We start from the raw sequence: 12577 nt of genomic DNA on the forward strand, positions 1-12577 counted from the left end.
TACCTTTGGTGAGATGCAATTTGTATTTGGCTAATTTATTTGAAAAATATTTCTGAGCAGCAATTAGTGTTTGACCAAACTTTTAAAAATTACTTCTAAGTATATTTTTTTCAAAAGTGCTTCTCAAAAAAGTGCTTTTGGAGAGAAACTACTTTTTTCTGCTTCTTCAAAACTGCTTCTGCTTCTACTCAAAAGCACATATTTTTCCCTTTAAAGCTCGGCCAAATACTTTAACTTTGGAAAAAAAGTGCTTTTGGCTTGGAGAAGCTTGGCCAAACAGGCTATGAGTCAAGATGAGCTAAAATTTGTGCCATAGCCCAACCCACCCAATTCTTATCAAGCTTTAATTAATGTGTGTTGTTTTCTTATGAATTGTTTAATTATCAAATAAGATTTTTTTTTCTTTTGTTATAGACATAGATAACATATCGAACAAAAAAAATATGTAAAGATATTTTACCAAAGTTACTCATGAATAAATTTATGCTAAAAATCACTCCATTTTAGATGGACTGAGAAAGAAGATGGGCTGAGTTCAATAAATGGGCGGGTCATTGACCGGACCAACCTTAGACGAATTGGGGATCAAATGAGTTTGGGCTCAAATTGCCTCCCCTAGGCCTAAAAAGGACATTGCCTCATTAACTTTGTAGTTGATTTTCGGGAATCTTACATAAATGTCCCAAATAAGTCCTCACTTACCAATCTCTAGCCATTAATCTTAGACTTACCCAAACTAGCCAAACACATGTAAAAATTGAAAACCCAAATAAATAAGGTTCTTTCTCCTCAAGAATTACACGCAAAGATCTCCTTCCATAATTTGAAGCGTGATCAATAATATTAGATGCAACACGGAAAGGAAATTTGATGGATGAGGTAGCAAACAAGGTGCTGAAATACAAAAATATAAAAAAAATATATCCAAAAATCTAAGCCAAAAAGCACATTTTTCAATGGGTATGGTTGAAATTCATTGAAAACATAAAGATGAGTCAATATACAAAATTTGAGGAACTTTGGAGGGTATTTGAACTGATTTAGTATCAAAATTCGTAGTTAAAATCGAGTTCAAAGAATTCATGTGCGCCACATGTATCTCACACACAGGTATACATGGATATACATGTGATACGCATTTGATACAACTATGATACATATCTGATACACAATGTGATACGCATATCATTTTTTTTTTCATGTCCATCTTCTACTTCAAATTTTCAATTCAAACCACCTCAAAACTCCACCAAATCATCTCAAAACTGAGATTCAAGCTCTTTAAGATGTACCCAATCTATTCTAATAACACCCACTCAAAAGAAAGCAAAACTTTGACTTTTCTTTTTTGCTACAAATAGCTAATTGGCTAATATTGGTAATATTTGACTAATATTAGTAATATCTTATGAATTAACCAATTTTTATAATAAACGACTTATAAATGGATATAGCTGGTAGTTTCCTTGATTTTCATTGGTCAAAGGTTAGTCACAGTAGTTGAGTTGTAATCTTTTTTACCTTGTATATTGTACATTTTAAGCTTTATGTAAATGGTTTGACAAGCTGGTAATCTCTTTAAAAAAGTGAAGCAAAAACATTTCAAAACAGAACCTGTCAAATGAGCATGACATATGAAAATAAATAGGGTAAAAATCAAAATTTTGACATTACTAGGAGTCAAATCTTATCTTTTCAAGAATACAAATTTACATGAAAAATGAACTACCTCTTGTTCAGTTTATTAAAAGTTACATTATATATATATATATTGAGTAGTTTTTGGTTAAATTTGAACTGTAATGTGCTTAGTCTCAACACCACGGCCAAGTGAGAAGTAAGAATTAATGACTTTGTGATTGTAAACAACAGAAACCTTGTATTCACCTAAGAAACCTCTGAAACTGTAGGAACCAAACTCATCTGTTTTGCCATGTTTCTTCTTAGTTTGCCATTCTTTCAATAGCAACTTGTCAACAACATCGCCTGTCGGAAGGTTCTGGAATTTTTCATCGGTAAGGCACGTCTGATAACATCCTCCTACGCTACGTGATGTCCAAAGCATGATCCCATTTACACTTGGATGCGAGAATCCCTCTCTTAAAATTTGTTCCAAGTACATCGCTTGTTCTTCGAGTCCATACATTTTGCTTACGTCCACTTCTGTTAGCCAAATAGGAAGCTTTAGCGTCGCCAATTTATCAAGAACAGCTCTCATAAAAGGAGGATTAGGTATAGCAAAATGACTCTCTAGACCAATTCCAGCTACAGTCACCCCGCCGTTCTTTAGTTCCTTGTACTTTTCAATGTACCTGTCTACACTAGCTTTCGAGTCACAACGTTCAACAACGTTGTACTCGTTGAGAAACAAGGTCGCCAGTGGATCTTCACGGTGCACTTTCTTGAACATATCTAAGGTAGCATTAGGTCCAAGCTTTCCCTCATAAAAATTGAAATGCAGAAGTTCATTGTTTACATCCCAATGTACAAACTCATTCCTGTATTTACTTATCACACTTTTGATCCTGGATTTCATCGCTCGTTTCAGCTGAGGAGCGGTCATGTTTTCAAGCCAATCTTGTATATAGACAGGGTCATCCCAGAACATGTTGTGTCCTCTAGCTATAAGTTTGTTCTTACGAACGAATTCCATCATTTGATCTACTAAGGTATAGTTGAATTGACCAGGTTGTGGCTCTGTCTTATACCACTTGAGCTCATTTTCAAAAACTGTTGCTTTGAATCGCTTAGCGAACCATTCCTGAAATAACATTATTTACCTTATTGTAATGAAAATCAATTTTGATAGCATAATTGCAACTACTGTACTCTTAGCATCCTGACGCATTAAGCTCCCGCTATGCACGGAGACGGGGGAAGGGCCGGACCACAAGGGTCTATTGTACGCAGTCTTATCATGCATTTCTGCAATTGGCTGTTTCCATGGCCCGAACCCGTGACCGCCTGGTCACATGGTGATAATTTTACCAGTTACACTTAGCAAATGAAGAGAAAAAGTAGACCTGATAAGGCAAATTTCCAAGAATTGTTTTTGATACTGCACATCCAAATGGAAATTCTGTTGAAATTTGCTTTACATTTACTGCTGCACCTGGCAATCTAAATCCATTTTCATCTACAACATGGACAGTAACGGCACGCTTCCTTTCCTGAAATGCAACAACTATATTTTCTGTTATCGCGAACACAATGTTTTGCATATATGTAACTTAATTGAATGTATTTCGCACAAGTAGTAGTTAAAGAAAATCATTCAATCATATATTGAGTCAAATAATTAAGTCATAAATGGTGCTTAGTTCTTGCCGTGTTTATCCCTTCAAATTGAACTTTTCTCCATTGCTTCTCCGTGAATGGCTGTAATGAATAGCTAATAAGCTCTATCTCCACATTCTTTCTAGTCTGATCCGAATTCTGCAAAAGATAAAAAAGATAGATGTTAAAAAAAGAAGAGATATATAAGACGAAGGAAATATGTACTTTTTTTTAACCATCTGGTATTCGCAGCCTACTGGCCTGACTAATCCAGAATTACACCGGATAGGCCCAAATAAGGGGGTAATCTCACTAAGACGTGTTTTATTTCCGGGCTTGAAAAAATAACTTAACAAGTATAAAGAAAATTGTACCTGAAAATCCATCTGAGAAGAGGTGGAAGGTGAATCCCAACGGAAACCACCTTTGAGAAAAGACCAACATCCTTTCTTGGCTATAACACTTCCTATACATTTTGCATATGTGTTCTCTACTTTGATTGTAGCTGATATTAGAGCAGAATCTACATTTTTCACTCTCACCCAACCTGTGAAAAATAAAATTTGTTACGCCAAATAATACCTATGCTTTAAAAACTAGTCCTACTTTTAGAATTTAAACTGAGTTCAGAATAATATGATGAGCAACAACAGTATAATAAGACGACGACAACAACAATAATAATTATAACAGTACAAGAAATTAAGAGGAACTTAACTGGAGAAGGAATAAAATGAGCCTGGAGATAGATTTTGCAAGGTAAAAGTAGGTGAGTTAACCATATCTCCATTGATATCTTTAACCGGTTTATATTCAGGCAATTTATTCACTAGAATTCCTCCATTGTAAAGTGGCGCCTCTTGATCCGATTGACACTGTCATCAAACGGAAGAATTAACCCAAATAGCCGCTCACCTTTAAACTAAAAATATCAGGCTAGTATAATATATGTATAATTGTGTATAATCAACGTATAATCTATGTATACCAGCTGGAAAAAGTAAACATTGAATCTGGTCGGCTATTTGTGTAATAATCCCTTTTTCATATAACAATAAAATGGATATTTTTTGTAGTATGGCTTCTTAAAAATGCTTTATTACCTCTGTCCATGCTGAAGAATCATAAACAGGTCCATCTGAAATACAAAGAATATGAAATGAGAAAAAGAAAATCAGAAGCGGATCCACGATTTAAATTTAGCAGTGCGAAGTATTATTACACCAATTCTTATATAAGTATTTCAATAATATATAAGGGTGATTAAAACAAAGGGAAGAAAGAAAAAGAACCATCATGTTTATCTTGGGAAGAGGTAGCAAAGAAAATAAAAGGAAAGAGGGTCCAAAATAATGGACTTCTCTCCCACATTAACATCAACATAGTGTTCTCTGTTTTGTAACAACTCTCAACAATTCCTTTAAAATTTGCTATAAATATGTTTTTCTTTTTATGTTTAATTTGCAACGTAAATGAAGTCTCATAAATGCATTAATTGAACTAAGATGGCTTCCTTTTTCCTGTTTCGATACAGACTTCCTAAATTAGCATCATTATTTTGAAGAGGAGAGAAATAATAGTTTTTTCTCCTCATTTATATTCATGCTTCCATTAATTACTTGCTAGTTATTAATTACTTGTGTCCTTCGTCGGATATGAAATGGAAGATATAAATTTGAATTCCGGATTATAATATTGATAAAAGATTTCAAGAAAATTAGCTTGATAAAAAAGACATCACATTGGCGTTTAAAAACTAAGGAATTAAAATGAGAGTGGATATTTGAAAAAGTTGTATAAGCTATACTTATGATATACTGTTGAATACTTGACATATTTCAAAATAGAATAAGTGTTATATAAATTGAGAGCAAATAAAGTATTTTGTAGGCTTAACAAAATCTAGGAGTTACCTTTTCCTAATGATATTTTATACTTCAATGCCACACAAAAGGGGTGATTTGTGTGGTGTCCAATTTTCGTGTGCACAGATTATAGAAGGATCTGGTTCTTCTATGTGTTCCTTATACTACTATTGCGGAAATAATAAATGCGAAAAGTAAAGAACACAAGTATTTTTACGTGGAAAGCACCCGGCTCAAAAGGTGAAAAAACCACGGCCAACTACTCAGTAGGATTTTCCCCAACACTCACTAAATCACTGAGCCAAAACAGTATTTACAAAATTTTTTGTAAACCTAAGGATTACCTCTAATCCTGTTGTGGCAACCAGCCTCTAACTGTTGCGACAACTTCAAGTGAACTCTAACTTGAAAGTACCTAATACAATTGCTTCTAGATAAAGCTGAAAGGTACAATTTGAAAACACCTACTACAATGCAACTAGAATATACAAAAGACAGACATTTGGAACTGGTTCTTCTATCAGGTTCATGTAGCTTCAGGTTCGCACACTTGAATCACACAAGAATTGCTTGCAAAATGCCTTGCTATTTTGCTCTCAACTCACGTTTAACTTCAGCGTTTGTGCGTCCCTATAACGTGAGAACATCCTGAAATATATAGAGTTTTTAGAATAGGAAATAACTAGAGTTCCAATGCTATACTCTTCCTTGGTGGAAGAGTTCTAGTTATCTTCAACTTCTAACCCTTCCCTTATCTTGGATAAGTTCTCTTCGAGTAAGGAGTCCTTCTCCTTATCAATTATGCAATTCGATCAGGAGATATCAAATATAACAAGTTAAGCTTATCTCTTTCACATGTATCCCTTATGCTCGAATCTGCCCGTGTCTGTGTACACTGTGTATGGACCTGGTTCATGCTTGAGTTCCTTTGTCAATCATTAAAACAAACTTCACTTGGGCCAACAAATTCTCCCTTTTTGATGATGACAAACTCTATGCTTTTTCATAAGCATAGGCACTGTTTCAACTCAGCTCAACATCAACATAATGTTAGAGAATGCTTTCCATTTTAAAATCACAAATCATCAAGAACCAGATTCATTAGGTTATAAACATCACAGTCCAAAGTAAAATCACAACCTAATCTTTCCCCTTTTGGAATCATCGAAAAGTTGCATAATTATGTTACATAACCAGATTTTAATAGAAATTACTCATGGCCACTGGGGCAACTTCAAATGCAATCATGGTGTCAAGCATCATTTATCAATCTGATGATATTAGCCATCTAAGAAGAATCAACAAACAGTTAGAGCACAAAAAATAGTTGATTGTCATTGATACTAGTCATCCACAAAGCATAAAGAGAAATAAAAACACTGGATCATGAGCAAAAGGAACAAAAAAAATCCCATCCGGGTCAATGGTTTGTCTAACTAGGCTAGGAAGTCTTAAGGCTGTGAAGGACCAGTTTCTTGGTTCTTGGCTCGAAGCAGTTTCAGCATATCATGAAGAATGCTATCATTCTTCTCCTTCTCCTTTTTCAGCTCAGCTCTGAGAGCATCTCTCTCAGTTTCTACTTCTTCCAACCTCTTCTTCAGCCTTTCAATTTCAGCATCCTTAGCCCCATTCTCTTGCACCATGGCTTGGACTTTGTTGTTCACAGGTACCTTTTTAGATAAACCAGGTTCTTTAGGAGTGGTGTGGACTTCATAGTCACAAGCAGTCAAAGTATTTGCCCCATAGTGATCCTTGCTTATACCAACTTCCTATTTCTTGATGGGTACCTTGAAGTGTGCAAGTACAACTTTGAGAATAAAATCATAGGGTATGGCATGAGTTTTGGTGCCAGTCAGAACCCTATCAAGAAGCTGGATGATAAATCCAAGCCAATTGATTTTCCTTTCACTGTCTAGACATTTCATAAGGACCAGGTTCATGAATGTGGCAATGTGCCTCCTTTCTTGCCTAGGCAGCACAACTTTGTTAACAAATTCAAACAACACTTTGTGGGGGTGGCTTCATCTCACTTTTGTATATAGCCGTGGGCTGAAGCTCTTCTTCATTATCACCAAACTTCCTTGTTATGGCAAGGGAGGTAAGGAGATTCTCTAGACTTGGCCATTTGAGCTTCTTGTAATCGTTGTACCCTTTAGCAGGTACACCTAATATCTCTCCCAACTCTTTGTCATCAAAACTCACCGTCACACCCTTTACCACACCGGTGACTCTACCATTTTTGATATCACAATTTTCCATGAACTCCACAATCTCAGTTCTGGCAAGCTTTCCATCCATCTGAAGGATTATGTCCTTCCAACCCTGCAGTTGTAACTTTTCTAGCATCATCATCATACCCTCCTCCTCCAAGTTCCTGAGGAGTCTTCCCTTCAAGATGGTTCTCTTCCCAAACTTAACCATCTTATCCTTCTCTTCATCAAATTCTTCTTCTTCTTCACTCCAATCTTCTTCCTCCACTACTTTCACTTTTTTAGATTTCAATGCGGACCTGGTTCTTTTAGCCAAGGTAGAAGGCTCTGCATACTGTCTTTGAAGTAGAATTCTTTGCGGAAGTCTTGACTTTCTTTGCCTTTAGAGTCACAACCTCTATTTCTTCTGCTTCCTCTTCATCACAAAGGACCAGGTCCATCTCATCAATCTCAACTGCCTCAACAGGCTCAACCACCTTCTTCTTTTCATTTGCAACAACTTTCTTCTTACTTTCTTCTAAGGTCTTTTTCAGTTCAGCCTCACTCTGCTTCTTCTGACTCCTTGTAGCTCTTCCTCCTGTAGGAGGAGTCTCTATAGGGATAGACGAGGCAACCTTTCTTTTCTTATTTTTCCTAGCAGTACCAGGGACTTTGACTCCTGAACTCCTTTTTTTAGGATTGTAACTATCAGACACCTTTTTCAGTAGGTCTGCGAGGGGTTCCTGCTCAGATGGAACATGTTCTTGAACATTCTTCCCCAATCTAACCAACCCCTCAGCAGCTTCTCCAGATCCACTTCCCTCTTTTTCTTTTACACTTTCTTCTTCTCCAGCAGATTCCTCGCTCCACACTACCATTGCTCCTGTTTCTTCAGTCAAACTAGCAGGAGCGGGTGAAGGTTCAGCCACTCCTTTTCCCATACCCCTTACAACACCTTGAGAATCCTTAATCTCCTTTTCTTTTCTCTTTTTATCTTTACCACCTATTCTCCCAGACTCAGTGGTCTCAACCCCAGCCACCGTTCCTACTAGAACAAACCTATTCTCAAAATTTGCAGCAAACTCAGAGATAATTTCAGAAGTAATATTCGGACCAGATGTTACCTGCTCTATTTCAGAAGAAACAGTTTCTTCCCCCTCAGTAGCAGATTTGAATGACTCATCAGTTTTTTGGGGTTCTTCTTCTCGACTTGCTTTCAATTTTTCATTAATTTTCTTGATTTGTTCTCCTCCAGCGTCAACCTTGCGAGCAATCATCTTAAACCTTCCTTTCTTAGAGGTGGGTGTGGTTGAGGTGTGATGGATGGTGTGGGTATAGTTTCCTTGGGTGGTGATGAGGGATTCTAAGAAGGGTTTGCATTTAGTGTTTGGGTATGAGAGAGGATGAGTGTGTGTGTGTGTGTGTGTGTTTGGAAGATGAGAGAAGATGGAGAGAATTGTTTGACGGTTGTGAATTAGAAGTGAAGAAACAACTAAGGCCTAATCAATTTAAAGAGGAAGAGTTTAATTGGGTAACAACAGCTTTTTCAGAAGTCTAATCGAACTGGAAGTCAGTTTAAAAAGACGTTGAAGACTCTCTCTAGAATCTAGGTACTTATTGCATTTTCGGGACTCTATTTGAATGAAACTGGTTCATTTGGTAACGGATAAGCTCAAGGAGGTTAGGATTAAATGTGACTCTCATTTTGATCATAATCTAAATATACTTATTCCAAAATATGCCGAGTGGAGAGTACGTACCAAGTAATCTTGATGAACCAGGTTCTTCACTGAGAAATCTCTTGTGTAAGTCTAAATTTTTCAAGAAAATAAAGATAATATCATTAGAGATTAATGAGACATTTTAGCACAAGGTACAAGAGTATACTGATGAAAGTATGAGACTGAGCAAAATCTAATCTATAAAATTCACAAATTTTCTAACCAATTTTTTGAGTTAGAACTTGCTCCTCTTGGGTGATCTTAATCATACTTAATTCTAATCTGTTCCTTTCAAAGTGATCTATACTTAGAGCTTTTGTAAAGAGGTCAGCTATTTGCTTGTCAGTAGCACAAAATTCCACAATGATCAAACCTTTTTCATAGTTGTCCCTTAAAAAATGATGCCTAACATTTATGTGCTTAGTTCTCTTGTGATGAACCGGGTTCTTGGTCATACTAATTGCACTAGTGTTATCACAAAAGATGGGGATACAACCTACATCAATTCCAAAATCCATTAATTTCTGTTTGATCCACAACATGAGGCAGTAGCAACATACTCAGCTTCAGCAGTAGATAAGGCTACAGAATTTTGCTTTTTGGTGGCCCAAGACACAAAACATGAGCCAAGAAAGTGTGCCATACCTGAGGTGCTCTTTCTATCCACAAGAAAATATGCATAATCAACATCAACATATCCCACTAAGTTGAAATTACTACCTTTTGGATATCATAGACAAAGGTCAGTGGTGCCTTTTAGGGATCTCAAGATCCTTTTGACAACAGTCAAGTGAGACTCCTTTGGATTTGCCTGAGATCTAGCACAAAGGCCTACACTGAATACAATGTCAAGTCTGCTAGCAGTGAGATATAATAAAGAACCAATCATTTCCTTATACAACTTCTGATCAACAAATGAACCAGGTTCATCTACATCCAATTTTGTGGCTGTTGCTATAGGAGTGTCAATTTCTTTGGAATCTTCTATTTTAAACCTTTTAAGAAACTCTTTCACATACTTCTGGTGATGGATCATAGTTCCATTTGAGTTTTCCTAAAAAGAAATTAAGCTCACCCATTGTACTCATTTCAAATTCACTCCGCATTAGTTTAGCAAATTCTTTACTTAACTTATCAGTAGTTCCTCCGAATATTATATCATCAATATATATCTGAACTACCAAGAGATCTTTACCTTTTTCTTTCAAGAATAAATTATTGTCAGTTTTACTTCTCTTGTAGTCATGCTCAAGCAAGAATTTTGATAATCTTTTATACCATGCTCTTGGAGCCTGCTTGAGCCCATAAAGTGCCTTAGCTTGTACACATGATCAGGACATTCCTTGCTTTCAAAGTCTGGAGGTTGCTTGACAAACTTCTTCCTTTAGATAGCCATTGAGGAAGGCACTCTTGACATCCATCTGATAGAGAGTGAATTCCATGTAAGCATCAAAGGCTATAAGGAGTCTAATTGCTTCCAATCTTGCAACTAGAGCAAAGGTCTCATCATAGTCTATGCCCTCATCTTGACTATATCCTTGAGCCACCAATCTTGCCTTGTTCCTTGTAGCTGTTCCATTTTCATCAAGTTTGTTTCTGAAGACTCATTTTGTGCCAATTACTGATCTGTCCTTGGGTCTTGGTACCAGAGGACAAACTTGACTTCTCTCAAATTGGTTGAGTTCATCTTGTATTGCATTCACCCAATCTGCATCCTGCAAATCCTCAGCAACATTTTTAGGTTCAATAAGAGATAGTAAAGCATCAAAAGCACAAAGATTCTTCAAAGAAGATTTGGTTTTGATTTTAGAGGTTGGATCGGTAATTATGTTCTAAATGAGATGAAAACTTTGGTACTTGTAAGGTTTCACAACCAGCTGGTTTTCCCACATTGTTCCTTCAATGTTTTGTTGCTGAGGAACAGGTTCGTGGACAGGTTCCCTCAAGGTTTGAGGATCAGTTCGTCTTTGTTCAATTCCCGATGCCAAGTTGCCCTGGGTGGAAGGACCTGTTCCATCACATGTTCCTTCCTCTGGTACATCTTTAGTCTGGGCTGTGGTTTTATTTGATTTTCTTACCACCCCAATTGATTCATCTTCATGTTCCTGCCTCTCAGAAAGAATGTTAGTTTCATCAAAAATCACATGTACACTTTCTTCTACACACATAGTTCTTTTGTTATAAATCTTATAAGCTTTACTATGTGAAGAATATCCCAAAAATACTCCCTCATCGCTTCTGGGATCAAACTTACCTAGGAAGTCCTTACCATTATTGTGCACAAAGAACTTGCATCAAATGCCCTAATATGGGATATATTAGGATTTCTCCCTTTAAGTAACTCATAGGGAGTCTTCTCAACAAGAGGTCTAGTCATACACCTATTTATGATGTAGCATGCAGTGTTCACAGCTTCTGCCGAGAAACTATGGGGCAGTTTACTAGAAAGAAGCATAGTCCTAGCCATTTCTTCCAATGTCCTATTATTTCTCTCAACTGCTCCATTCTGTTGTGGAGTCCTAGGAACAGAAAAATTATGATCTATGCCATGCTCATCACAAAATTCAGCAAATTTAGCATTTTCAAATTCAGTACCATGATCAGACCTAATTGATGCAAGTTGATTACCTAGTTGTTTCTGAGTTTTTCTAACAAAAGAAATGAACATGTCAAATGCTTCATCTTTAGATGTTAGAAACAGTGTCCAAGTAAACCTAGAGTAATCATCAACAAGCATCATAACATATCTCTTACCACCTCTGCTCAATGTTCTCATTGGTCCACAAAGATCCATATGGACCAGTTCCATCGTCCTGGTGGTTCTTACCATTTTCTTGCTTTTGAAAGAGGATCTTACCTGGTTCCTCCTTGCACAAGCCTCACAAACTTTATCTGCTTTGAACTTAATGTTAGGCAGTCCTATCACCAAGTCCTTGGAGACTAATTTGTTGAGTTGACTTAGACTGGCATGTCCAAGTGTCTTGTGCCAAAAGAGGGGATCATTATCCAACACACTTAAGCAAGTGAGTTCATTATCTGTAAGTTTGGACAGATCTATGACATATATGTTGTTCACTCTTTTTCCTTGCAAACCTATCTTGTCAGTGGTAAGATTAATCACAAAGCATTTTGTAGAGGTGAATGCTACCATGTTACCTCTATTACACAATCGTGATACACTTATTAGACTGTACTCAGTCCGTCTATCAAGTAGACATTCTTAATAGAGTGAGAATCAGTCTTACCTACCTTTCCAACCCCAATGATCTCACCTTTCTTCCCATTTCCAAAGGAGACATTACTTCCTTTAAGGTCCTCAAGTGAAAGGAACTGGTTCTTGCTTCCTGTCATATGCTTTGAGCATCCACTATCCATGTACCATATTTGGCTGCTCCCCTTCACTTGGACCTGCGGAATCAGGGGTTAGTCTTAGGAACCTAAACTAGTTTGGGTCCCTTTCTATAGGCAAAAGGATGAATCAAATTTGTTTTAGCCCAACTTGCTAACCTATTCTTCCCTTGAACAA

The 12577-nt window shown here is 36.7% G+C and overlaps 1 protein-coding gene across 1 annotated transcript; it reads right to left on the reverse strand.

Moving 5' to 3' along the window:
- Positions 1 to 1737: 1737 nt before the first annotated feature.
- On the reverse strand, positions 1738 to 4447 carry LOC109213156 (anti-sigma-I factor RsgI6-like). Its single transcript, XM_019376913.1, has 6 exons — positions 4380 to 4447; positions 3995 to 4151; positions 3651 to 3823; positions 3328 to 3435; positions 3024 to 3170; positions 1738 to 2761 (listed from the first exon to the last, which is right to left on the reverse strand). Exons 2-6 carry the CDS (start codon positions 4056 to 4058, stop codon positions 1787 to 1789), a joined length of 1467 nt encoding a protein of 488 aa, XP_019232458.1. The 5' UTR covers positions 4059 to 4151; positions 4380 to 4447; the 3' UTR covers positions 1738 to 1786.
- Between the last annotated feature and the right edge of the window lie 8130 nt (positions 4448 to 12577).

Source organism: Nicotiana attenuata, unplaced genomic scaffold, assembly GCF_001879085.1.
Source record: "Nicotiana attenuata strain UT unplaced genomic scaffold, NIATTr2, whole genome shotgun sequence".
NCBI lineage: Eukaryota > Viridiplantae > Streptophyta > Magnoliopsida > Solanales > Solanaceae > Nicotiana > Nicotiana attenuata.